The 27,459-nt window shown below is 55.0% G+C and overlaps 1 protein-coding gene across 1 annotated transcript in view; it reads left to right on the forward strand.

Annotated features, from left to right (window-relative positions):
* The window catches only part of EVC (EvC ciliary complex subunit 1), an 82,058-nt gene that overhangs the window by 42,243 nt on the left and 12,356 nt on the right, over positions 1-27,459 (forward strand). The window contains exons 9-16 of the mRNA XM_029063591.1: positions 2,304-2,520; positions 7,583-7,731; positions 11,234-11,332; positions 15,838-16,050; positions 19,795-19,904; positions 22,062-22,272; positions 24,848-25,054; positions 27,126-27,270. Of these exons, the coding sequence (XP_028919424.1) occupies positions 2,304-2,520; positions 7,583-7,731; positions 11,234-11,332; positions 15,838-16,050; positions 19,795-19,904; positions 22,062-22,272; positions 24,848-25,054; positions 27,126-27,270 (1,351 nt within the window). The remainder of the gene's footprint in view (positions 1-2,303; positions 2,521-7,582; positions 7,732-11,233; positions 11,333-15,837; positions 16,051-19,794; positions 19,905-22,061; positions 22,273-24,847; positions 25,055-27,125; positions 27,271-27,459) is intronic.

A 27,459-nucleotide genomic window follows, 5' to 3' on the forward strand; every position in this document is an offset into this window, starting at 1 on the left:
AGTATTTATTGAGCACTTACTATGTGCAGAGCACTGCACTAAGCGCTCGGAATGGACAATCCGGCAACGGATAGACACGGTCCCTGCCCAGCGACGGGCTCACGGTCTCCCAGGCCCGTGCTCTTTCCACTCAGCCAGGCTGCTTCCGCTTAGTGCATTCATTCATTCATTCGATAGTCTTTACTGAGCGCTTACTATGTGCAGAGCACTGTACTAAGCTCTTGGAATGGACAGTTCGGCGCCAGATAGAGACAGTCCCAGCCCGACGACGGGCTCACGGTCTCCCAGGCCCTTGCTCTTTCCACTGAGCCAGGCCGCTTCCCCTTAGTTCGTTCATTCAGTAGTATTTACTGAGCCGCTTACTGTGTGCAGAGCACCGTACTAAGCGCTTGGAAAGTACAGTTGGGCGACAGAGAGGGACAATCCCCGCCCGGTGACGGGCTCACTGTCTCCCGGGCCCCTGCTCTTTCCACTGAGCCCGTCTGCTTCCCCTCCGCTCCCCGCCGGTCCATTTTCCCTGGTAGAAGGAAGGTGTTTCTCCCGAGCCTCTAGTCTGGAATGCGGGGCTGCAGAGAAGGTGAACCACCCTGACTGATTTTCAGTCTTTTTCTGGTCGGTCTTTCTCTCCGATGGCCTCGTTCACCTGGGGAAGAAGTGATCCAGATAGCTCCCTTCAACCCGGAGGCCCCTCTCGGGATCCCACCTGGAGAGTTCCCAGTCCTCTCCCAGTCCCCACTACGGGAGGGCGGGTGAGGCCGAGGCCCGTCCATGCCATTCCCAGCCTGGCCGGCGGCTCGCGAGCGGCAGGCCCGGCGGCTCCGAGTCAAAACTCCCCCGTGCCGGGCAGCGGCGGCACGGGAGAGAGTCGAGGGTGGAGATTCGAGTTTACCGCGTGGAAGAAGGCGGCGGTCAACCGCTTTAGGATTTTTACCAAGAAAACTGTAGAGATACACCTACCGGAACGATTGTAGATGGAGGTGGGGCCTTCCGGGAGAGATGCGTCCCCGGGGTCGCTACGGGTCGGAGCCGACGGCACGACGAGGCAACACGGAGGCCTGGGCTAGTGGAAAGGCCGGGGGTCTAGGAGTCCTAAGGGTCCTAATCCTAGCTCTGCTGCTTGACGTAACTTCTCTCTGCCTCAGTTTCCGCAACGGCAAAACGGAGATGGATCCCCCTCCCTCTGGCCTAGGTGGTGAATCTGCGGGACGGGGACTGAGTCCTACCTGATTATCTTGTATCTACCCCAGTGCCTGGCACGTAGAAAGGGCTTAACGGATATGAAAACGCAACAAAAGAAATGCAGGGATTGAAGCTACAGGGGATGGATGGATGGGTGGGTTGGGAAGGGAGTGCCGAGACTCACTGGGAAATGGCACCCGAAGGTAGGACCCTGGATTCTGGATCCCGGATCCCGTTCCGGTAGCGTGGCCTAGCGAAGTGAGCTCGGGTCTGGGAGTCGGAGGACCTGGGTTCCGATCCCGGCTTTGCCATTTGTACGCCGTGGGACTCTGGGCAAGTCACTTCACTTCGTGCCTCTGTTTCTTCATCTGTAAAATGGGGATTAAACCCTAGTCCCCCTGCTTAGAATACGAGCCCCCCCCCGAGGGACAGGAGGTGTGTCCAACCTGAATATCTTGCATCTGCCCCAGTGCTCAACTCCCCCTCTAGACAGTAAACTCTTTGTGGTCAGCGAATGTGTCCGTTTATTGTGATATCGTGCTCTCCCAATCGTTTAATACAGTGCTCTCCGCACAGTAGGAGCTCAGTAAATACTTACTGAATGAATCCCAGCACAGGTTTGGAAAACAGCAAGAGACTTCCATTGTTAGATATTGGATAATGCATTAAGTAATGACCGAAATTCACCGCATGTGTGAAGTATTTTCAACTGAAAGGAGGTTGGGGAACCGCCCCCTCTGAATAATAATAATAACGTTGGTATCTGTTAAGCGCTTACTAGGTGCCGAGCGCTGTTCTAAGCGCTGGGGGGGGGATACCGGGTAATCAGGTTGTCCCACATGGGGCTCACAAACCTTTAATCCCCCGTTTACAGATGAGGGAACTGAGGCCCAGAGAAGTTAAGTGACTCGCCCACGGTCACACAGCTGACAAGTGGCAGAGCCGGGAGTCGAACTCATGACCTCCGACTCCGAAGCCCGGGCGCTTTCCACCGAGCCACACTGCCCCGAACCACAGCAGACCACCGTGGACTGGGTTGTCGTATTATCCGGCTTTGATGTCTGTGACGAGGCTGTTCCCTCTTGAATTTCCGTCTCATTTTCATGAAGTGTGATCCTTTTCAGAACATCCAAGCCCGAACGGTGAATTGGGAGCACATGGCGAGAACCATCGAATCCGCGAAGTCGCAGCTGCAGGACGAGACGAAGTGCAGACTGAGTGTGGTTTCCCAAACGTTGGAGGCTCTGGCTGTAGAAGGGAAGCTCTCTGTTAGCCACAAGGAAGAACTCCTGACCGGACTGCACAAAGCCTTTTGGGAAGAAGTCTCCCGTTTCAAGAGTGGTGAGCGTCACAGATGTCCCTGGCCTCCGGCCCGGAGCCGGGGGCTGGGTCGTTCGGCCCAAGGAGCCGGGGAACCTCCCGGACCGCTCGCTCTCCTTCCGCTCCCGTCAGAGCAACCTCCGGGGTCGCTCTCGCTACCCTCACTCCTGTCAGAGGAACCTTCGGGGCCGCTCTCTAGCCCGCCGGTCCTGTCAGGGGAACCTCCGGGGCCGCTCTCTGTCCTTCCGCTCCCGTCGGAGAAACCTCCGGGGCCGCTCCGTATCCCTCTGCTCCCGTCGGAGGACCCGCCGGGGCCGGCCTCCGTCCCTCCGCTCCTTTCAGAGGAACCTCCGGGGCCGCTCTCTGTCCTTCCGCTCCTGTCAGGGGAACCTCCGGATCCGCTCTCTGTCCCTCCGTTCCTTTCAGGGGAACCTCCGGGGCCGCTCTCCGTCTTTCCGCTCCTGGCAGAGGAACCTTCAGAGCCGCTCTCTGTCTTTCTGCTTCTGTCAGAGGACCCTCCGGGACCGCTTCTAGTACCGTCATTTCTGTCAGAGGAACCTTCAGGGCCGCTCTCTATCCCGCCGGGGCTGCTCTGTATCCCTCTACTCCTGTCAGAGGACGCTCCGGGGCCGGCCTCCGTCCCTCCGCTCTTTTCAGAGGAACCTCCGGGGCCGCTCTCTGTCCTTCTGTTCCTGTCAGAGGAACCTCCGGGGCTGCTCTCTGTCCTTCCACTCCCGTCAGAGGAACTTCCGGGGCTGCTCTGTATCCCTCTGCTCCTGTCAGAGGACCCTCCGGGGCCGGCCTCCGTCCCTCCTCTCCTTTCAGAGGAACCAGCGTGGCGGCTCTCTGTCCTTCTGCTCCTGTCAGAGGAACCTCGGGGTCCGCCCTCTGTCCCTCTACTCCTGTCAGAGGAACCTCCGGATCCGCTCTCTGTCCTTCCGCTCCTGACAGAGGAACCTTCAGAGCCGCTCTCTGTCTTTCTGCTCCTGTCAGAGGAACCTCCGGGCCTGGCCTCTGTCTCTTTGCTCAGGTCAGAGGAACCTCCGGGCCCACTCTCTGTCCTTCCACTCTTGTCAGAGGAACCTCCGGATCCACTCTCTGTCCTTCCGCTCCTGTCAGAGGACCCTCCGGGGCCGATCACTGTCCTTCCTTCCCTGTCAGTGGAACCTCCAGGGCCGGCCTCTTTTTCTTTGCTCTGCTCAGAGGGACCTCTGGGGCCGCTCTCTGTCCCACCGCTCCTTTCACAGGAGCTTCCAGGGCCGCGCTCTGTCTCTTTGCTCCTGTCAGAGGAACATTCGGGGCCGCTCTCTGTCCTTGCGTTCCTTTCAGAGGAACCTCCGGGGCCGCTCTCAGTACCATCGCTCCTGTCAGAGGAACCTCCGGGGCCGCTCTCTGTCCCGCCGCTGCTGTCAGAGGAACCTTCGGGGCCGCTCTCTGTCCCGCCGCTCCCGTCAGAGGAACCTCCGGGGCCGCTCTCTGTCCTTCCGCTCCCGTCGGAGAAACCGCCGGGGCCGCTCCGTATCCCTCTCCTCCCGTCGGAGGACCCGCCGGGGCCGGCCTCCTCCGTCCCTCCGCTCCTTTCAGAGGAACCCCTGGTGCCGGCCTCTGCCCTCCCGTTCCTGTCAGAGAAACCCCCGGCGTCGCTCTCTGTCCCTCTGCTCCCGTCCCCGTCCACGGGGGGAAACATCCAGATGAGGGTGGGGAGTGTCGACGCGCCAGGCCGCCACGCGCCCCTGCCTCGCTCTGTCGTCCTCTTTCTGGATCACTCAGTCGGTACGGTGCCTGGCACATAGTAAGTGCTTAACAGATACCAGCATGACTCTCATTATTATTATCGAGTGCTCACTGTGTGCCGAGCATTCTCCTGAGCGCTTGAGGGAGTGCGCTCTGAGTTGGTGAACACATTTCCCGTACATCTCACTATGTGTTTGTCTCTGAGCCTTTATTTATCTCTCGCTTGTCTCTGTCCTCATTTTACCGCCATCCCCCGCCCCCCTACCCCGGCCTATTTTGTAGATCTTGGGCAAGTCAATGCACTTCTCCTTGTCTCACTCAGCTCCTTCATCTGCAGAATGGGGATTCGGTACCTGTTTTCCCTCCCACTTAGGCTGTGAGTCCCGTGCGGGACCTGATGGTCTTGTTTCTACACCAGAGAATAGTACAGGGAAGTAGCATGGCATCCTGGGACTCAGAAGGTCGTGGGTTCTGATTCTGGCTCTGCCACCCGTCTGCTGTGTGATTTGGGGCGAGTCACTTCGCTTCTCTGGGCGTCGGCGGCCTCGTCTGTAAAACGGGGATTGAGACTGTGAACCCCGCGTGGGACAGGGACCGTGTCAATCCCGATTTGCTTGTATCCACCCCGGCACCCCAGTGCCTGGCACACATTAAGCACTTAAGAAATACCACAGTTATTCTTATTACAGTGCTTGGCACATAGGAAGCACTTAGTAGAAACCATTAAAATTATCACTTTTATTGTTGTCGTCATCATTATTAAGCAAGGGTGGCCTAATGGAAAGGCCAGGAGCCCGAGAAGCAGGAAACTCAATTCTTAATCCTGGATCTCTCATTAAGCCCTGCTGTATGTCCTTGGGCAAGTCATTTAGCTTCTTTGGACTTCACTCTCCTCCTCTGTAAAATGGGGATCCATGTTGGTATTTGTTAAGCGCTTACTATGTGCAGAGCACCGTTCCAAGCGCTGGGGTAGACACAGGGGAATCAGGTTGTCCCACGTGGGGCTCACAGTCTTCATCCCCATTTTACAGATGAGGGAACTGAGGCACCGAGAAGTGAAGTGACTTGCCCACGGTCACACAGCTGGCAGGGCTGGGATTCGAACTCGTGACCTCTGACTCCAAAGCCCTGGCTCTTTCCACTGAGCCACGCTGCTTAAGTGCCCCTTCAAATCAGGGGTATTTATTGAGCCTTAACTGGGTGCGAAGTACTATACTAAACTCCCAGGAGAGGACAATACAACTGGTAAACACGTTCCCCGTTCTCAAGGATTTTGCAGACTAGAGGGTCAGACACACGTTAAAATGAATTACAGATTGGTGGGGGAAAGGGCAGAGAATAAGGTTGTGTATATAAGTGCCTTGTGGGTGGGAGAGGTGAATATCGGAGGGCTTGTTGTCGAATGGTACATTCCAAGCGCTTAGTACAGTGCTCTGCACATAGTAAGCGCTCAATAAATAATAGCGAATGAAAAGTGCTTAAGGGAAGCGGCATGGCCTAGCGGTCAGAACACAGGCCTGGGAGTCAGAAGGTCATGGGTTCTAATCCCGGCTCCTCCACCTGTCTGCTCCGTGACCCCAGGCAAGTCACTGCATTTCTCTGGACCTCGGTGACCTCGTCCGAAGAATGAGGATCAAGACCGTGAGCCCCACGTGGGACGGGGACTGTGCCCCACTCTCTTACCTTGTTTCTACCCCAGCGCTTAGTGTAAATGCTTAACAAATATCACAGTTCTCATTCACACCCAAGCAGATGGGTGAATGCAGAAAGAAGGGCAAATGGGGAAATGAGGGCTCGGTCAGGGAAATCCTCTTGGAGGAGGTGTGATCATAGTAGTAGGGCTTTGAACCTGGGGAAGGTAGTGATCTGGCGGACAGGGAGGGGGAGGGAATTCCAGGCCCGAAGGAGGACGTGGAAAACGGGGTCGGTGGTGAGAAAGCCGAGATGGATGTTGAGAGAGTAGGGGGGCTATAGAGGAAGGATAGTCATTCATTCATTCAGTCAGTAGTATCTATCGAGCGCTTACTATGTGCAGAGCACCGTACCAAGCGCTTGGAATGTACCATTGGACCACAGATAGTGCGGCAGGTGGGGTGCGGTAGGAGATCAGCGAGGGAAGGTAGCAGGGAGAGAGCTGATTGAGTGCCTTCCAACTGTTGGTGAGGAATTTCTGTATAATAATCGTGGTCTTTGTTAAGCTTTTACTGTGTGCCAGGCACTGTACTAAGCGCTGGGGCAGATGCCAGCAAATCGGGTTGGACACGGGCCCCGTCCCGTGTAGGACTCACAGTCCTCATCCCCATTTTGCAGATGAAGTGACGGAGGTCCAGAGAAGTGAAGTGAATTGCCCGAGGCCACACAGCAGACAGGTGGCGGATCCAGGATCAGAACCCATGACCTTCTGATCCCCAGGCCCGGCCTCTATCCACTGTGCCATAAATGACGCAGAGATGGACGGGCAGTCCTTGACGTTGTCCAGACCTCTGGATCTAGAGACGAGATAATCAGATGAGACATGATCCCGTCCCACACAGGGCACAGAGTCCAAGGATAAGGGACCCCGGGTATTGAGTCCCCATTTTACAGATGAGGTAACTGTGGCACGGAGAAATGAAGTGACTTGCCCAAGGTCACCCAGCAGGCATGTGGCAGAGCTAGGTTTGCACCAAAGTCCTCCGACGCCCCGAGCCGGGCTCTTCGCGCGAGACCACGCTGCTTCTTTACAGACGGGCCAAAAATGAACGGAACTCACCCTCATTTCTCAGTGTCCTGAAATGGAACTGAGCGGGTCTGTCGCTCAGTCGTGATTATTAAGTGCTTACTGTTTGCAGAGCACTGTACTAAGCACTTGGGCAGGGTAGAATATCACAATACAACAGATGCGTTCCTTGCCCACTCCAAGCTCATAGCGTAGAGGGGGAGACAGACGTTAATAGAAATAAAGGAATGACGGATACGGACGTAAGGGCCGTGGGGCTGGGATGGGGGGATGAATGAAGGGAGCAGGTCGGGGCGATGCCTGAGGGAGTGGGAGAAGAGGAAAGGGGGGATTAGTTAGGGAAGGACTCTCGGAGGCCTCGACGGGACTGAACGGAGTGAGAGTCGCTCGCTGTCGGATTCGAGGAGGGAGGGCGTTCCGGGCCCAGAGGCCGGGCGAGGGCGAGAGGTCGGCGGAGAGATGGGCGAGACGGAGGCCCAGTGAGAAGGTTGGCGTCAGGGGAGCGAAATGGGCGGGCTGCGTCGTCGTAGGAGACCGGTGGGGTGAGGTAGGAGGGGGCCAGGGGATTGCGTGCTTTACAGAGCGGGTCTTCACCGCACGGACATTCGATTTCCCACCGCGGTCTTCCAGAGTTCGACCGGCGAGGGAAGGACCTGATCGGGAAACGCCTGGCCGACCGCGCCGCGGCGATGGAAGAGCTGACGGCGGCCCAGGGAGAGGAACGGGAGACTCTCCTCGGCGAGGGTCGGCACGCGGAGGACTCACACAGATGGCTCGAGGTGATTTCTCCCCGGGACCGTCGGCTGAGGAGAAATAGGCCGCGGAGTTGAAGGCGGGAGGAGCCGATCGGAGAGCGCGGGCTGGGAGTCGCAGGGACTTGGCTTCTCGTCCCAGCTCCGCTGCTTGTCTGCTGTGTGGCCTTGGTAAAGTCGCTTCACTTCAGAGAAGCAACGTGGCTCAGCGGAAGGAGCCCGGGCTTGGGAGCCAGAGGTCATGGGTTCTAATCCCGGCTCTGCCACTTGGCAGCTGTGGGACTTTGGGCAAGTCACTTCACTTCTCTTTGCCACAGTTACGCCGTCTGGAAAATGGGGATTAAGACTGCGAGCACCCACGTGGGACAACTTGATGACCCCGTATCTATCCCAGTGCTGAGAACGGTGCTCGGCACATAGTAAGCGCTTAACGGATACCAGCGTTGTTATTATTATTGTTGTTAGTCTCTGGGCCTCAGTGATCGCATTTGTAAAATGGGGATTAAGAGTGTGAGCTCTGTGTGGGACAGGGACTGTGTCCAGCCTGATTACCTCCTATCTCCCTCAGCACTTAGAACAGTGCGTGGCACATAGGAAGCTCTTAGCAAGTACTGTTGTTATCACTGTCAATAATAATAATGAGGGAACAAAACGGCGCAGGTAGAGACTCTGTAAATGGGCGGGAGTTTTCTTCCTTCATTCATTCGGTCTTTTATCGAGCGCTTACTGTGTGCAAGGCACTGTACTAAGTACTTGGGAGAGTGCAGTAGAGCAACAGACACGTTCCTGCCCACAGCAAGCTTATGATCTAAAGGGGGACTGTGAATGAAGTCTGCCCTTCCCCTCGGACATCCTCGGCAGTCGGCGATAACGGGGGCCGGGCGCTCGACGTCCTTATCGACCGGTTCCGACCACCTTAATGATGATGATAACGGTATTTGTTAAGCGCTTACTCCGTGCCAGGCCCTGCACTAAGGCGCTGGGATGCGTATAAGCAAATGGGGTTGGACACGGTCCCTGTCCCACGTGGGGCCCACCGTCTTCGTTCCCATTTTGCAGAGGAGGGAACTGAGGCCCGTAGAAGTGAAGTGACTCGCCCAAGGTCACAGCAGACCGATGGCGGGGCTGGGATTAGAACCCAGATCCTGCTGGCTCCCAGGCCCGGGCTCCATCCACTAGGCCACTCTGCTTCGTCCTTGGCGGTTGGAAGAAGTGAACAGTGCTCCCGGTGTGATCTGAGGTGGACTTACACTTGTTTGCTCGAACAAGGCGGAGTCTCAGGCGACTCACTCGGTTCCCCCTATAATCAGTCCTTACAGCCGGCTCTTCCGAAAAGTGCGGGATTTGTCAAGCGCTAACCAGGTGTCGAAAACCAAGGTGATTCGTTCATTCGGTCGGATTTATTGAGCGCTTACCCTGCGCAGAGCACTGCACTAAGCGCTTGGGAGAGTACGACGCAACAACAAACCGACACATTCCCTGCCCACAACGAGCGATGACAATAAAATCAGATCAAGGCCCGGTTCTTTGTCCCACCCGATGCTCCCGGTTTAAGAATCGGGGAGAATGGACATCCTACCCCCATTTTGCAGCTGACGAAACCGAGGTCCAGAGAGGACGAGACTTGTCCGGGGTCCAACGGCAGCCCGGGGACAGTCTGGGCCAGGACCGAGTCCTCCTCACCGTGCTCGTTTATTTCAACCGCTCGAACCGTAGAGTTTTTTCACGTCGCCTCCCCCGAGAGCCTGCTTACCCCTCAAGGGCGGGGAGCGTCTCACTTTCTCACTTTGGGCTTTCGAGTACAGCGTGCCTCACGAAGTGACGTTCAAGAAATACCGCTATTACTCTCTTTACAGAGAAAGCTCCGGGGGAAAGAGCCTGGGCCGGGAAGTCGGCGGACCTTGCTTCCCATTCCGGCTCTGCCGCCTGTCAGCTGTGTGAGACTTTGAGCGGGTCACTTCACTTCTCTGTGCCTCAGTCCCCTCCTCTGCGAAATGGGGATTAAGACTTTGAGCCCCACGTGGGGAAGGGACTGCGTCCCACTGGATCAACTTGTATTTGGCCCAGTGCTTAAAACAGTGCACGGTTCATAGGAAGCGATTAACAAATGCCGTTCTTATTATTGTTAGCGATAGTAATGATGATAATGATAAAGCCATTCGTTCAGTAGTATTTATTGAGCGCTTACTCTGTGCAGAGCACTGTACTAAGCGCTCGGAATGGACAAATCGGTAGCAGATAGAGACGGTCCCTGCCCTCTGACGGGCTCACGGTCTAATCGGGGGAGACGGACGGACGAGAACGATGGCAGTGTGTAGAATTGAGGGGAAGAACGTCTCTTTAAAACAATAGCAATAAATAGAACCAAAGTGATGTACATCTCATTAACAAAATAAATAGGGTGATGAAGATCTATACAGTTGAGCGGACGAACACAGTGCTGAGGGGAGGGAAAGGGGAGGGGGAGGAGCAGAGGGAAAGGGGGGAAGAGAGGGCTTAGCTGAGGGGAGGTGAAGTTGGGGTAGAGGGAGCAGAGGGAAAAAAGGGGGGAGCTCAGTCTGGGAAGACCTCTTGGAGGAGGTGAGCTCTCAGTAGGGCTTCGAAGAGGGGAAGAGAATCGGTTTGTCGGAGGTGAGGAGGGGAGGGCGTTCCGGGACGGCGGGAGGACGCGGCTCGGGGCTCGGCGAGGAGGCGGGCGGCGGAGGAGCGGAGCGTGCGGGGTGGGCGGTGGAAAGGGAGAAGGAAGGAGAGCCTTGAAGCCTAGAGTGAGAAGCCATCAATCAGTGGTGGTCATTGGGGGTTTACTTTGTTCGGAGCACTGTACCCAATGCTTAGGAGAATAGAACACAACGGAGTTGGCGGACACGTTCGGGAATGTGTCCCTTTAGTCTTACTCAGAGAAGCGGTCTTAATTGCCATTTTACGGTGCCAGTGGCTAGAGCCTGGGCACGGGAGTCAGAAGGTCATGGGTTCTAATCCCAGCTCTGCCACTTGTCTGCTTCGTGACCTGGGTCAAGTCACGTCGCTCCCTCTGTACCTCGGTTAGCTCGTCTGAAAAATGGGGATCGAGACTGTGAGGCCCACGTGGGATAGGGACCGTGTCCAACCCCCTCTCCTTGCGTGTGCTCGCTCAGGACAGTGCCTGACACGTAGGAAGCGCTTAACGGAGAAGCAGCATGGCTCATGGGTTCGAATCCCGGCTCCGCCCCTCGTCAGCTGTGTGACCGTGGGCAAGTCACTTCACTTCTCGGCGCCTCAGTTACCTCATCTGTAAGATGGGGATTAAGACTGTGGGACAACCCGATTCCCCTGTGTCTGCCCCAGCGCTTAGAACGGTGCTCTGCACATAGTAAGCGCTTAACAAATACCGACATTATTCTTCTTCTTCTTCTTCTTCTTCTTAACGGCTCCCTTCATCATCATCATCGGGGGTTAGATCCTTGAGGGTCTACGGAAGAAAGCGGGTAGTGGAAATAGAAAGTCTTCCCACTGTTTTGACAAAGGATCTCTCTTCTCATATTTGGCCAAGGCTCTCCATGAATTATGGGAGAAGCAGAGAGTGAGTCGCTTTGATCTGGAAGAAGAAGAGGACCGTAAAGCCACGGATGCCGTTGCTGAGCTGTGCCAGGTAACAGCTTTTGTTTTTCTCATCTGAAGTCAAGGCGAGAAAAATCCAGGAACCCAAGTTTACCCAGAGCCGACCCCTCCCCATCTTCCTCTCCAGATAATTCTGACTCAGAGCGGGCTCCGCCCTCCGTCTGCCCCGGGACCTTGGGCGGGTCCCTTCGTTCTTCTGTGCCTCGGTTCCTTGGTCGGCCACGCGGGGATCCGATATCTGTTCTCCTACCATTTTTTGGTTTAAATATTGATTTGAGCGCCTATTCTGCGTCAGGCACTGTGCCAGGCGCTGGGGTAGTTAGAAGCTAACCGGGTTGAATGCCAGCCATGTCCCGCTGGGGCTCACGGTCAGAATTTCCATTTTACAGATGAGGTAAAAGAGGCACAGAGAAGGGAAGTGACGCGCCCAAGGTCAGTCGGCAGACATTCGGCGGAGCCGGGGTGAGAACCCGGGTCCTTCTGACGTCCAGGCCCCTGCTTTATCCACCGAGGAGCGGCGTGGCTCAGTGGAAGGAGCCCGGGCTTGGGAGTCAGAGGTTTCAGTGGTCGTGGGTTCTAATCCCGGCTCTGCCGCTTGTCAGCTGTGTGACTTTGGGCAGGTCGCTTCACTTCTCTGGGCCTCAGTTACCTCATCTGGAAAATGGGGATGAAGACTGTAGAGAAGCAGCGAGGCTCAGTGGAAAGAGCCCGGGCTTGGGAGTCAGAGGTCGTGGGTTCAGATCCCGGATCTGCCACTTGTCAGCAGTGTTACTGTGGACAAGTCATTTAACTTCTCTGTGCCTCAGTTACCTCATCTGTAAAATGGGGATTAACAGCGTGCCTCACGTGGGACAACCCGATTACCCTGTATCTCCCCCAGCGCTTAGAACCGTGCTCTGCACATAGTAAGCGCTTAACAAATACCAACATTATTATTATTATTATTAGGGAGAACCTGATCACCTTGTATCCCCCCCCCAGTGCTTAGAACAGTGCTCGGCACATAGTAAGCGCTTAACAAATGCCATCATCATCATCACTGTTCTCTCCTGCTTCTCACTTCCATCGTGAGCCTCTTGTCGGACCTGATTGTCTTATATCTACCCCACCGCTTAGTACAGTGCTTGGGAGAGAGTAAGCTCTTAACACGTACCGCGGTTATTATTGTCCTCATCCACTCAACCCTCGACCCCCCCCCCCCCAAGTTTTCTGACACCCTACTCTTAACACTCTGGTGCTCAAGGGCTTTTGAATTTTTGTGCCGGCTTTACCCGACAGGCTTTCTCCCATCCAGTTCGGGCTGCGATGTTTACCTTAGCTCCAGTCCACCGCTCAGCACGTAGCCGAGGGTGGAATGTATCGTTGGGTGCGGGGGCTCTGCGGTCGCGCGTGTAGTCGGCGTAGAGCGTACGATGGGACGTAGGGGCTCTGCGGCCTCACGTGGAATCCGCGGAAAATGCACGGCGGGACGTAGGCGCTCCCTGGCCACGTGTGTAGTCCCGGGAGAGTGGACGGTCGCTTCTGGGGGCTCCGCGGCCACGTGGGTGGACTGGACGTTGGGGTGGAAGGGCTCTGCGACCACGAGGCTCGTCCGGGTGGAGTGCGGGGGCTCTCCGGCCACGTGGGCCTTACGTAGAGACCGTGTGGTTACGTGTGGGAAACCGGGGTCGCGCGTGTAGTCGGAGGAGCGTGTGCGGTCGGGGGGGCGTGGGAGCGGCGGGTCCGTCGAGCCGGACCGACGGGAGTCGGCTCACGTCTTCCCGTGGTGGCCGCCGACGGCTCCAGTTATCATCGTTACGATTAGCGTGATGATCGCTGTCTCTTATTATTATCGGGAAGGAGACCGACGGACGGAAGGAAGCGTTGAGGGCCGTAGGGAGCGTTGGAGGGGGCGGAGCCGGCGAAACAAGGATCGGAGGAGGGAGACATTTCTGGAAGAGAGAGCGAGGAATACCGAGAGAGAAAAAGAGGAAGAGTCCGCCCTCCCCCGCCCACCTCTCCCTAATCCGGCCGAGACCGGGCCTTTCGCGAGCTTTAAATGTAGAAGGGTCGATAGGGAGCTTGCCGTTGGTCGGGTATTGGAAGACCGTAAAGAATAAGATGTCGAGCTGGAAAGAAGGGAAGAACGCCCAAGGAGGTGCATTTTTATGTGTTCGTGTAGGTGTTCTCCAGAGGAAATGAGTATAAAGAGCGTGAGTCAGTGTCTGCTAGGATTATATGTCATCTGTCTCCTCGGACCGATCTCATCATTTCGTTCGAAGCCCGTAGGGAGCGTGACCTTGCCTGCGGTTATTGGAAAGTGCCACCCTTCCGTTTCCAGAGAAGAGATGGAAACCCTGTATCTTCCCATTTATACCTTCTTCGGGTTTGCAGTGGGGGAAAATGTCCCGTTTAATTCTCGGAGGGCGAGAGGAAGGGTCTTCCAGTGAACCTTCTCACCCCGGCCGCCGGGACCCGACACCTCCCGTGGCCAGAGCCTCATTGATCGGAGGGGACGATTTTTTTCTGCCAACGAATTTCAAAGTAGTTTATTACGTTTTCACGCTACGGTACCGTTGGGAAAGTGGCAGACATCCTCCTAGACAGATGCCTCTCCCAGGCGAGAACGCAGTGCCCACAGGGTGGGATACAATGGTTCATTCATTCATTTAATCGTATTTATTGATCGCTTACCGTGTGCGGAGCGCTGTGCTAAGCCCTTGGAAAGTACAATTCAGCAATAAATACAGTCCCTGCCCACAACGGGCTCACAGGCCAGAGGCGGGGAGCGAGGCATCCGGACAAGCAAACGGGGATCAGTATCAATAAATAAAATTGTAGATGTATATAGATGTATATAAATAAATAGAATTATAGATACGTACATATATACAAGTGTTGTGGGGCGGGGAGGGGGGGAGGTGGAAAGGGAGCAACTTGGGGCGATGGGGGGGGGAGCAGAGGAAAAGGGGGGCTGAGTCTGGGATGGTTGTGTGCAAGCTTGAGGGGATCAGAGTCGGTGTGAGTACTTATAATCGTAGTGGTGCTCGTTAAGCACTTTGTGCTAAGCACTATTTATTGCCATCGTTCTCGTCTGTCCGTCTCCCCCGATCAGACCGTAAGCCCGTCAGACGGCAGGGACCGTCTCTATCTGTTGCCGACTTGTTCATTCCAAGCGCTTAGTACGGTGCTCTGCACATAGTAAGCGCTCAATAAATACTATTGAATGAATGAATAGTAATGATAGTGGTATTTGTTAAGTGCTAACTTATATGACAGGCACCGTACTGAGCGCTGGGGTGGAAACAAACAGATCGGGTTGGACACAGCTCCTTGTCCCACGTGGGGCTCACAGTCTCAATTCCCATTTTACAGATGAGGTAACTGAGGCCCAGAGAAGGGAAGTGACTTGCCCGAGGTCACACAGCAGACAAGTGTCGGAGCTGGGATTAGAACCCACGGCCTCTGACTCCCAAGCCCCGGCTCTTTCCACTAAACCACGCTGACTGAGAGCCCTATATGGGACCTGTCCAACCTGATTAGCTTGTAACTACCCCAGCGCTTAGTAAGACTGTAAGCTCATTGGGATGGGGAATGTGTCTGTTTAGTGTCATACTGTAATAATAATAATAATAATGTTGGTATTTGTTAAGCGCTTACTATGTGCCGAGCACTGTTCTAAGCGCTGGGGGAGATACAGGGTCATCAGGTTGTCCCACGTGAGGCTCACAGTCTTAATCCCCATTTTCCAGTTGAGGTCACTGAGGCCCAGAGAAGCGAAGTGACTTGCCCACAGTCGCACAGCTTGACAAGTGGCAGAGCCGGGATACGAACCCATGACCTCTGACTCCCAAGCCCGTGCTCTTTCCACTGAGCCACGCTGCTCCCAAGGACTTAGTACAGTGCTGTGTACACAGTAAGCGCTCAGGAAATGCAACGGAGCGAATGAGACAATGCCGTAAATAAATTAATGGAGTGTGTCCTTTTTGGAGAGCCCTGTCCCTATCACTTGAACATATCAGGGTAAGTTGACCCTGTTCTCTCACCTGGCGGGCCATATCCGATATCATTTTCAAGAGAATCAGCGTGGCCTAGTGGATGGAGCAAGGGCCTGGGAGGCAGAAGGACCTGGGTTCTAATCCCCGCGCTGCCACTTGTTTGCTGTGTGACCTTGGGCAAATCACTTCACACCTCTGGGCCTCGGTGACCTCATCTGGAAAATGGGGATTGAGACCGGGATAAGGCCCTTATCCAACCCGATTATCGTGTATCTCTCCCAGCTCTTAGAACGGTGCCTGGAACGTAGTAAGTGCCTAACCGGTTATTACAATTACTGTTATTATTGATGTTATCAGCCGGCTCTGAAAATCAATTTTGTTCCCTTCAGCTTTAAGATTGAAGTGATTCTGTCCACAAGACGGAGTCAAAAGAAACCAAAATCTGGGACCGTGAGAAAAGAAACACCGAATCCAGTTTTTGGACTTCTTAAATCCAAAATACTGGCCCTATCTCTCAAGCCTCTGAGAATATATTATTTTGCTTCCTATCTTTTCTCAGGAACTGCGTGATAACGCCTTATGCGTCTTTAAGAATTTGGAAGAGGAGTTGTTTCTTCAAACCCTCCCAGGGGGAACTGCTATTTCCCTGGGAGAATGTGAATACCTGAAACAAGAGACGGAGCAGAATTCCAACCTCGAGCTGGAGAAATTAGATCGTTTCCGAAAAAGCCGGTGGAGACTCTTTCAAGAACTCCTTGAAGAGGAAAAGCAGGTGTGTGTTTTAACATCTCTCTTCAGAAGCTCCAGGCCAAATAAATATCCAACAAAGGGAAGCTGTCTTTTTAGTTTACGAGCTGCCCTTGATTCACTTTGGCATCTCAACAGCGCGTCTCTTGGAATCTAAATTTAGGGACTAAGTTCAGTTTAATGCCACAGTCGGGCAGCGATTCCATTTAGTAGGCTGTGCAGTCTCTTCGTGTAGGCTTGTTAGGGGTAAAATGATCCATTTGATGGGAAATGGTCGGATTTTAAATAAAAGGTGTGGGTTCGGGGGGAGGTTTCTTTTGACAAGAGAGAATTTCGGCGATACAAACGCACACTTTTTCCTAAATGCTTCCACTAAATCTCCATCATCTCTTCCTGTATGCCTGAGCTGAAATGGTGATGATTTTACTCACATCATTCAGGAGGAGCCAGGGACATTTAAGCATCCTAACAGCTGACTACCAGTTCTCTGAGGTTTGGGGTGTTTGATGTCGTTTTCCATCCGATACTATTAATGCCAGTTAGAATTTCAAAGCCTCGAAGGGCTTAGGGAATGGGGGCCGGGGGGGCGGGGAGGGCTTCGTTCCAGCTTGGAAATCTCTCTGGCTTCCCTGGGGATGCGGGAAAGATCTGAGCCAGATGGGAGGCAGTGTGAGATGGGACTGGGAGGCAGGGCTCTGCCACTGGCCTGCCGTCAGGGTACCGTGAGCGGTTTCTGTAAGCGCTTACTATGTGCGAAGCACTGTTCTAAGCTCTGGAGCCAAGTGTGCAGGCTGGGTTATAGTAGGAGAGTAGCGAGATGAAGTAGGAAGGGGAAAGGAGACGGAGGGCTTTAAAGCCGATGGTGAGGAGTTTTCGTTTGTTGCGGAGGTGAGGCGGCCTTACCGTCTTGTAGAAAAACGATCCAGGCACCTCAGCGAAGTATTCGTTCATTCAGTCGTATTTATTGAGCGCTTACCGTGTGCAGAGCGCTGTACTAAGCGCTTGGAAACTACAGTTGGGCAACAGATAGAGACAATCCCTACCCAACAACGGGCTCACGGTCTACAAGGGGGCTCCGGTCCGTAGAATTGCGGATCGGAGAGCGGGGAGACAGGAGACAGGGAGGTCACCGAGGAGGCTGATGCAGTGATCAAGGCCGGATAAGATAAATGCTTGGATTATCACGGTAGCAATTTGGATGGAGAGGAAAGGATGGATTATAGCGATGCTGCGAAGGTTTGAATCGACGGGATTTAGTGATAGATTGAATCTGTGGGTTGAATAAGAGAGAGGCTAATGCCCAGGTTATGGGCTTGTAAGACAGGAAGGATGATGGTGCTGTCTACCCTAATGGGAAAGTCAGGGGAGGCCAGGGTTCGGGTGGGAAGAAAAGGAGTTCTCTGTGGGAAGATAAGGAGTTCTGTTTTGGACGTGTTAAATTGGAGGTGACAGGAGGACATCCAAGTAAAGATGTCTCGAAAGCAGGAGGAGATGCGAGACTGCAGAGAAGGGGAGAGATGGAGATTCGGGAATCATCCGCAAAGAGGCGGTGATTGAAGCCACGGGGGTTCTCCGAGGGAGTGGGTGGAGATGGAGAACAGAAAAGGACCCGGAACTGAATCTCGAGGGACCACCACAGCTAGGGGGTGAGAGGCAGAGGAGGAGCCCGTGAAAGAGACTGAGGATGAGCGGCCGGAGAGACGGGGGGAGAACCAGGAAAGGACAGCGTCAGTGAAACCCAAGTTGGATAACGTTTTCGGGAGAAGGCGCTGGTCGACAGTATCAGAGGCAACCGAGCGGTCGAGGAGGATTAGGACGGAGGAGAGGCCGTCGGATTCGGCAAGAAGGGGATCAGTGATGACCTTCCCGAAGGAGGCGTCCGTGGACCGGAGGGGTCAGAAGGCAGATCGGAGGGGGTCAGGGACAGAATCGGAAGAGAGGAATTGGAGGCGGCGGGTGTAGACAGTTCGCTCGAGGGGTTTGGAGAGAAAGGTCAGGAGGGAGCCGTGGGGTCAAGGGAGGGTTGCGTTCGGAAAAGGGAGACGTGGGCCTGTTTGAAAGCAGCGGCGAAGAAGCCGTCGGAGAGCCAGCGGTTGAGGACGGCAGTCAGGGAGGGAGCGTTTCGATAAAGTGCAAAGGATTGGGGTCGGACGACCGGGTGGAGGGGGGTGTCTTTTGAGAGAAGGCAGGAGATCTCTTGAGATATTGCTGGGAAGGATGGGAGAGTTGAAGAAGGGGCAGCAGCAGGAGGTGGGGACTGGGGAGGAGCAGAGGAGAGTTTAGGGAGACGACGCTGGTAGTTTCAATTTTTTTCAGTGAAGTAGCTCACCAGGTCACGCTTCTATCTGTTCCTGCACCTGGTAGTAGTAAGTGCTTAACAAATAGCGTAAAAGAAATGCCCAGCATCCTAAGCCGTTGTAGCCCAACAGCCAGTGAATCAGTGGCGGTCACTGAGCGTTTACTCGGTGCAGGGCACTATACTGAGCGCTTGGGAGAGGACAATCCGATAGATGCAGCCATAGAAAAAGATATCTAGTAGGCACAGTCCCTGCCCTCAAGAAGTTTACCATCTCTCCCTCTGACCCGCTCTAGCACTTATGGATTTAGTAAGGGAAGTAGAAGCCTGGCATGTGGTAGAGAGAGCATGGGCCTGGAAGTCAGAAGGTCATGGGTTCTGATCCTGCCTACTCGTCGGCCGTGTGACCTTGGGCAAGTCACTTCTACGTGCCTCCGTTACCTCATCGTGTAAAATGGAGATTGAGACAGTGAGCTTCACGTGGGACAGGGACCGCTTAGTACGGTGCCCGTCACGTAGTAAGCACTTAACAAATAAGGTAATTATTATTATTATTATTTATATCTGCCTGCCAAATTTAGGTATTTTGAGCACCCTACTTTGACTCTTTTTGTTTGTCTCCCCCATTAGCATGTAACCTCGCTTTGGTCTGGGAAGATGCCACCTCACTGTTCTGTAGTTAATAATGTTGGTATTTGTTAAGCGCATACTATGTGCGGAGCACTTTTCTAAGCGCTGGGGGAGATACAGGGGAATGGGGTCGTCCCACGTGAGGCTCACAGTTAATCCCCATTTTACAGATGAGGGAACTGAGGCCCAGAGAAGTGAAGTGACTCGCCCACAGTCACACAGCTGCCGAGTGGCAGAGCCGGGATTCGAACCCCTGACCTCTGACTCCGAAGCCCAGGCTCTTTCCACCGAGCCACGCCGCTTCTAATAATTAATTATAGTTAATAATTGTGGTATTTTTTTAAGCGTTAACTGTGTGCGAAGCGCTGTCCCAAGCGCCGGGTTAAGGTCACACAGCGGACAAGTGGCGGAGCCGGGATTAGAACCCGTGACCTTCTGGCTCCCAGGCCCGTGCTCTATCCACTGGGCCATACCGCCTCTCTCTTTCCAGTCCAGTCCAGTGCACTTCCCCAAGTGGGTGGTCCGTAAACGCTACCATTACGTCAGACGGCCACTGAGTTGTGAAATATCACAAAGCAGCTGGCCGAATGTTGGATGCAAAAAAAGAACGTTAGAGATGACGTTTCAGCCCCAGCCAGGAAAACGGATAATAGAGGCCGTAAGCTCGTCGTGGGCAGGGAGCGGGTCTACCAGTTGTGTTTTATCGTACTCTCCCGAGTGCTTAGGACAGCGCTCTCCACCCAGTAAGTGTTCGGTCGATACAAGGCGTCGACCGGACGGAGAGAACTTTTAAACTCTTCCTAATCAAAGAAGACTCAGCAGCGTTTTCTCTCCGATTTTTAGTTCTGGGCAAAGGAGTCGGCGGTATCCGCCCTGATGCAAAAGCACATCTCAGAGAAACATGAGAATATCATCCGTGGCGTGTTAGACCGATTAGATGGTCTCAGTGAAGAGTGAGTATGCCGGGATTGCAAACCCATGTGATCTCCTCCCCCCCTCCCGTCCCATCCCGTCAGCACCGTACCCGTCCGCTCAACTGTGTATATTTTCATTCCCCTATTTATTTTGTTAATGAGATGTACAGCACCCTGATTCTATTTATTTGCTATCGTTTTAATGAGATGTTCTTCCCCTCCATTCTATTTATTGCCATTGTTCTCGTCTCCCCCGATTAGACCGCGAGCCCGTCAAAGGGCAGGGACCGTCTCTCTCTGTTACCGATTCGTCCATTCCAAGGGCTTAGTCCAGTGCTCTGCACCTAGTAAGCGCTCAATAAATACTATTGAATGAATGAAATACTAGTGGTGTCCGGTAAAGCGCTCACTATGCGCCTGGCCCCGAGCTAAGCCCTGGCATAGGTGGAAGGTAGTCGGGTCTGACACGGTCTCCGTCCCACGTGGGCTCACGGTCTAAGGAGAAGGGAGAACAGGTATTGGATCCCCGTTCGATTGATGGGGAAACAGAGGCACAGAGCAGTCAGATGTCTTAACGAAGGTCACGCGGTAGGTAGGTACAGAACCGAGATTAGAACCTAGGTCCTCCAACTCCCAGGCGCCAGGCGGGTTGTGCCCTTATATGGGAGGGCTGTCGATCAGTTGTACTTACTGAGCGTTTTCTGGGTGTAGTGTGCTGTACCAAGTGCTTGGGAGAGTACAGTACCAAAGACTTGGCAAACACATTCCCTGCCTTCAGTGAATTTCCAATCTAGAAGGGGAGACGGACGTTAAGCCCATCAAAGGGCGGGGACCGTCTCTATCTGTTACCGATTTGTACATTCCAAGTGCTTAGTACAGTGCTCTGCGCATAGTAAGCGCTCGACAAATGCCATTGAATGAATGAATGAATTATAAATAATGGATATAAGTACAAATGTTGGTATCTGTTAAGCGCTTACTATGTGCAGAGCGCTGTTCTAAGCGCTGGGGTAGACACAGGGGAATCAGGTGGTCCCACATGGGGCTCACAGTCTTAATCCCCATTTTCCAGATGAGGTAACCGAGGCACGGAGAAGTTAGGTGACTTGCCCACGGTCACACGGCTGACAGGTGGCAGAGGCGGGATTTGAACCCGTGACCTCTGACTCCAAAGCCCGTGAAGTGTTGTGGGACCGAGGGAGGGGTGAATAAAGGGAGCAAATCAGGGCCACGTGAAAGGGAGTGAGAAAAGAGGAACGAGGGCTTAGTCAGGGGAGGCTTATTAATAGTAATAATAATGGGCGTTCCGGGCCAGAGGCGGGACGCGGACCAGAGGCCGGCAGCCACGTAGATGAGACCGGGCGTGCGTATATCTCTGTCTGTTGCCGAATCGTACGTTCCAAGCGCTCGGTACAGCACGCCGCCCATAGCGAGCGCTCGGTAAATGCGATCGAAGGGATATGCGCGTAAGCGCTGTGGGGCCCAGGGTGAGTTGAACGCCGAGCGCCCAAAGGGTATAGATTCAGCTGCTCGGGAAGTATAACGTCACGGAGCGGTCAGAGACGTTGCCTGCCCACAGCGAGCTTTCAGACTACGGGGGGAGACGCTGGAATATAAATAAGTAATTTACAGATATGTACAGAGGTACTACTGGGGGACTCGGGGTGGGGAGCAGCCCGGCTTTGTGAGAAGCGGCTGGGCTCAGCGGAAAGACCCGGGGCTTGGGAGGCAGAGGTTGCGAATTCTAATCCCGGCCCCCAAACCTCTCGGCCGCGTGACTTCGGACCGGTACTTAACTTCTCTGTGCCTCGGTAAAATGGGGCTGAAGACCGTGAGCTCCGCGTGGGACAACCCGATGATCCCACTGCTTAGGATAGTGCTTGGCACGTAGGAAGCGCTTAACGAATACCATCACCGGCATCGTCGGGTACCGTCGTTCGTAGCACGGTGCTGCGCACGTAGTAAGCGCTCCGTAAGTACTACTGAATCGAGTGAATCGTTATCGTCATCGGCATTATCCCCTGGGCCTCAGCGACCACCTCTGTAAAATGGGGATTAAGAGTGTGAGCTCCGTGCGGGACAGAGACCGTGTCCTTGTGTCTCCCCCAGCGCTCAGATCGGTCCTCGGCACGTAGCGGGCCCCGAACAAACGCCATCCTTGTCGTCGTCGTCATCGTCGTCATTCTTTTTCCCCAGCTCTAGCCGGTCCCTCCTGCGGAAACACAGACTGCTGCTCTGCTCGGCGGTGAGGAGGCTGAGTCTTCGCCACGGGGCCCTGGCCACCATCACGCAGATGCAGGTGTGCCGCAAGAAGAGGCTGCTCCGGGAGCTGAGGGAGAATCACATCCTCCAGAAGACGTCCTCCCCCTGTCAGGACGAGCGCCAGTGGCAGCTCCTCAGGGCAATGGTCGGTTTTCTCGAAACACACGTTGCCGGATAATAATAACGGCGATGATGGAACTTGTTCATGATAACGATGACGTCTCTTAAGCGCTTACTGTGTGCTGAGCACCGTTCTGAGCGCTGGGAGAGATACAGACGGGCTCTTACTGTTACAGGCTCTCGTAATATCCCGGCTGGATTATCGTGTCACCCCTCTCTCCGATCTCCCTCCCTCCCTCCCTCACTCTCGCCACTCCGGTCTATTCTTCACTCCGCCGCCCGGCTCATCTTCCCGCAGAGACGCTCTGGGCACGTCACTCCCCTTCTTAAACAACTCCAGTGGTTGCCTGTCGACCACCACACGAAACGAAAACTTCTCACTCTAGGCTTCGAGGCTCCCCAGCACCGTGCCCCCTCCTACCTCTCCTCCCTTCTCTCTTTCCACCGGCCACCCCGCGCGCTCCGCTCCTCCGCCGCCCACCTCCTCGCCGTCCCCCGGTCTCGCCCGTCCCGCCGTCGACCCCCGGGCCGCGCCCTCCCGCGGTCCCGGAACGCCCTCCCTCCTCCCCTCCGCCAAACTGATTCTCTTCCCCTCTTCAAAACCCTACTTAAAGGTCACCTCCTCCAAGAGGCCTTCCCGGACTGAGCTCCCCTTTTCCCTCTGCTCCCTCTACCCCCCCCTTCGCCTCTCCACAGCTAAACCCTCTGCTCCTCCCCCCTCGCCCTCTCCTCCTCCCCCCCTCCCGTCCCACCCCCTCGGCACCGTACTCGTCCGCTCGACGGTATAGATCTTCATCGCCCTATTTATTTTGTTTAATGAGATGTACGTCACCCTGATTCTATTTAGTCGCCATTGTTTTTGCGAGGTGTTCTTCCCCTCGACTCTGTTCATCGCCATCGTTCTCGTCCGCCCGTCTCCCCCGATCAGACCGTAAGCCCGTCGAACGGCAGGGACCGTCTCTATCCGTTGCCGACTTGTTCATTCCAAGCGCTCGGTACAGTCGGCACATAGTAAGCCCTCAATAAATACTGTCGAACGGATGGATGAATGAATACGGGGTCATCTGGTGGTCCCACGTGGGGCTCACAGTCTTCATCCCCGTTTTCCAGATGAGGTCACCGAGACCCAGAGATAATACTAATGATGGCGTCTGTTAAGCGCTCACTGTGTGCCGAGCACCGTTCTAAGCGCTGGGGGGACACGAGGCCATTAGGTGGTCCCGCACGGGGCTCGCGGGCTTCGTCCCCGTTTTCCGGATGCGGTGACTGAGACCCAAAGATAGTAATACCGTTGGGATCCGTTAAGCGCGTACCGTGTGCCGAGCACTGTTCTAAGCCCTGGGGGAGATGTGAGGTCATCAGGTAGTCCCACGTGGGGCTCACGGTCTTCATCCCCATTTTCCAGATGAGGTCGCTGAGGCCCAGAGAAGCGAAGTGACGTGCCCAAAGTCCCGCAGCTGATAAGTGGCGGAGCTGGGATTAATAATAATAGTAATAATGGCATCTGTTAAATGCTTCCTGTGTGCCGAGCCCCGTTCTAAGCGCCGGGGGGGGGATGCGAGGTCGTCGGGTCGTTCCGCGGGGGGCTCGTAGTCTTCGTCCCCGGTTTCCGGATGAGGGAACTGAGGCACGGAGAAGGGAAGGGGCTTGCCCAAAGTCACACGGCTGATAAGCGGTGGGACCGGGATTAGGACCCGCCGCCTCTGACTCCCAAGCCCGGGCTCTTGCCACCGAGCCCCGCCGCTCGCACCCGGCACTGCGGTTTCCCTCGTCCGTAAAATGGGGACGGAGGCCGTGAGCCCCACGGGGGACGGGGACCGTGTCCGACCCGATTTGCTTGCATCCACCCCAGCGCTTAGTACGGTGCCTGGCAGATAGTGAGCGCTTAACAACTACCGTGGTTATTATTAGTATCCATTAAGCGCTTGCTATGTTCCAGGCACCGTACTAAGCGCCGGGGTGGGCAGAAAGAAATGGAGGTGGACACGGTCCCTGTCCCACACGGGGCTCGCGGTCTCAGTCCCCGTTTCACAGATGAGGGAACCGAGGCCCAGAGAAGGGAAGCGACTTGGTCACGGTGACACGGCGGACGAGCGAATGAACGTGTGGACGGAAGTGGTGGAGGCGGGATCGGAGCCCATGACCTTAATGTCAACGTTGGCATCTGTTAAGCGCTTACTATGTGCGGAGCACCGTTCTAAGCTCCGGGGTAGACACAGGGGAATCGGGTCGTCCCACGTGGGGCTCACGGTCTTCATCCCCATTTTCCAGATGAGGTCGCTGAGGCCCAGAGAAGCGAAGTGACTTGCCCACAGTCACACAGCTGACGACTCCCAGCCCCGGGCTCCGGCCGCTACGCCACGCTCATCCACGGGGGCGTCCAGCCGGAACTCCTCACCCTCCCCTTTATTCGTTCGATGGTATTTCCCGAGCGCTCACCGTGTGCAGAGCGCTGTACTAAGCGCTTGGAGTGCACAGTTCGGCGACCGATGGAGACGATCCCCGGCCAGCGAGGGGCTCAGCTTCGGGGCGCTTGAGAATACTAACGGCCGTAATTCCAGTCATTCTATTCCTCTTCACTGAGCCGCTTCCCCCTCCAGGAGTCTCGGATCCTGGAGGAAGGCGACGACCTGGAGGAGGAGACCCAGGACGCGCGGCTGGAGTTGCACCGGCAGTCCGTCGTGGAACTGCGAGAATCCTTTCTGCTCTTGCAGCGTCACATGGAGCCGGAGATCGGGCGAGCCCTGCTCCGGAGCGCCCGCAGCCACGGGGGCGAGGCGAGGGGCCCGGAAGGGGAGGATCCGAAGGTACGAAGGGACTCCTGACCTCCGCTGCAGTGCTGAGTGCTCAGTACGGCGCCGCGCACGCCGTGAGCGCTCGGTAAATACGATCGAACGGATCGACTGGTACACGCACACTGGACGTGGGCGTCGTTTAGATATCTGTGGGCTCTCTCTAGGTGCTCTGCCTGGCCGTTGGAGCAATAATAATCATAATAGCGATCATTACGGCGTTAAGCGCTTACTCTTCCTTCCGTCGTATTTATCGAGCGCTTACGGTGGGCGGAGGACTGTACTGAGCGCTCGGAATGTACAGTTCGGCAAAGAGAGAGACGTACCCCGGCCAGCGACAGACTCAGGGTCTAAAAGAAGCCGCGTGGCTCAGTGGGAAGGGCCTCGGCTCGGGAGTCGGAAGTCCTGGGTTCTGATCCTGGCTCTGCCGCTTATCGGCTGTGTGACTTTGGGTAAGTCACTCAGTTCTCTGTGCCTCAGTCACCTCATGGGGCCGGAGACCGTGAGCCCCACGGGGGGCAACCCGATGACCTCGTATTGGAAAGAGCCTGGGCTTCGGAGTCAGGGGTCACGGCTTCGACTCCCGGCTCTGCCGCGCGTCAGCTGTGTGACTGTGGGCGCGTCGCTTCGCTTCTCTGGGCCTCAGTCACCTCATCTGTAAAACGGGGATTAAGACGGTGAGCCTCACGTGGGACGACCCGATCACCCTGTACAGTTTGGCAACGGATAGAGACAATCCCTGCCCGGGGATGTGTCTGCCAACTCCGTTATAGCGAGTACCGAGTATAATGCTCTGCAAACCGTAAGCGCTCAATAAATATGATCGATTGGGCTTGGGAGTCAGAGAACCTGGGTCCTAATCCCGCCAATTGCTGCGTAGCCTCGGACAAATCACTTAACTTCTCGGTGCCTCACTTTCCTCACCTGTAAAATGGAGGTTAAATCCTACTCTCCCCTACTTAGACTGTGAGCCCCGTGTGAGACGGGGACTGTGTCCCAACCTGATTGTCTTGCGTCTACCCCAGCGCTTAGAACAGCGCCTGACACACAGAGTAAGACCTAACAGATACAACGATGATAATTATAATAATATAGTTTCACAGAGTTGTTAGACAAGTTCCCCGCCCACCACGGTGCTCTGCACATAGTAAGCGCTCAATAAATACTATCGAATGGATGAACGCCGAGCTGACAGTCTAAAGAGCTCCATCGGCCTCTCTACCTTCAGCTAGGAACCGGGGAAATGATGGTAATGATGGTATTTGTTGAGCGCTTACTATGGGCCAAGCACTGTTCTGAGTGCCGGCGGAGACAGACTGTAAGCCCGTTGACTAGACTGTGAGCCCGTCAGTGGGCAGGGATTGTCTCTGTCTGTTGCCAGATTGTCCATTCCAAGCGCTTAGTACGGTGCTCCGCACATAGTAAGCGCTCGATAAATACTGTCGAATGAGAGTGATCGGGTTGTCCCACGTGGGGCTCACAGTCTCAATCTCCATTTTCCAGATGAGGTCACTGAGGCACCGAGAAGCGAAGTGACTTGCCCACAGTCACCCAGCTGGCAAGCGGCAGAGCCGGGATTAGAACCCACGACCTCTAGACTCCAAAGCCCAGGCTCTTTCCCTGAGCCACGCTGCTTCTCTGATAATGTTGGTATTGGTTAAGTGCTCACTATAAGAAATGTAATTTGCTCTTTCACCCGGCGTAACGTAAAACTCATCTTACAGTGCCGAGGGAATTTTCAGATGCGTTGCCATACGCACACATGCGTGCAGTATAATAATGTTGGTATCTGTTAAGCGCTTACTATGCGCAGAGCACCGTTCTACGATCCACCGAGCCACGTCGCTTCTCTGTATTTGTCTCTGTGTTCTCCGCGTTCTTCAAGGATTGCCGAATTGTACTTTCCGAGCGCCCGTTACGGTGCTCCGCCCACGGTGAGCGCTCAATAAATACGCCTGGATGAATCAATGAATGAACGTACCCTGAATCTCAACGCTAGTGAGCTTGGCTTCACATTTTTTTCCTCTCCTCCCGACGAACGCAATCTCGCTCCGCCGGGTCAACGTCACCGTCGGTTCTCCCGCAGGCGCTCTTGGTCGAAGAAGCCGTAGAAAGCGTCTATGTCACCGGCGCGGGGGTCAGCGGGCTCGTGCAGGATTACTACCTGCAAATTGGAAAAATCATGCAGCTCCACGAAGAAAAAAAACTCCAGAAGCTAAAGGCGTTACAAGGTAAAACGGGCTCGAGATGCGGCCGCGGGACTGCGGGGAAAAGCACGGGCCTGGGAGTCGGGGGGCCCTGGGTTCCGTTCACGGCTCCGCCGCCCACCCGCCGTGCGAGCTCGGGCAGGGCGCTTCGCTTCTCTGGGCCTCAGTAAAAATGGGGAGTCGGTAGCTGTTCTCCCTCCTACTTTGCCTGTG

This window comes from Ornithorhynchus anatinus, chromosome 4 (genome assembly GCF_004115215.2).
Source record: "Ornithorhynchus anatinus isolate Pmale09 chromosome 4, mOrnAna1.pri.v4, whole genome shotgun sequence".
Lineage (NCBI taxonomy): Eukaryota > Metazoa > Chordata > Mammalia > Monotremata > Ornithorhynchidae > Ornithorhynchus > Ornithorhynchus anatinus.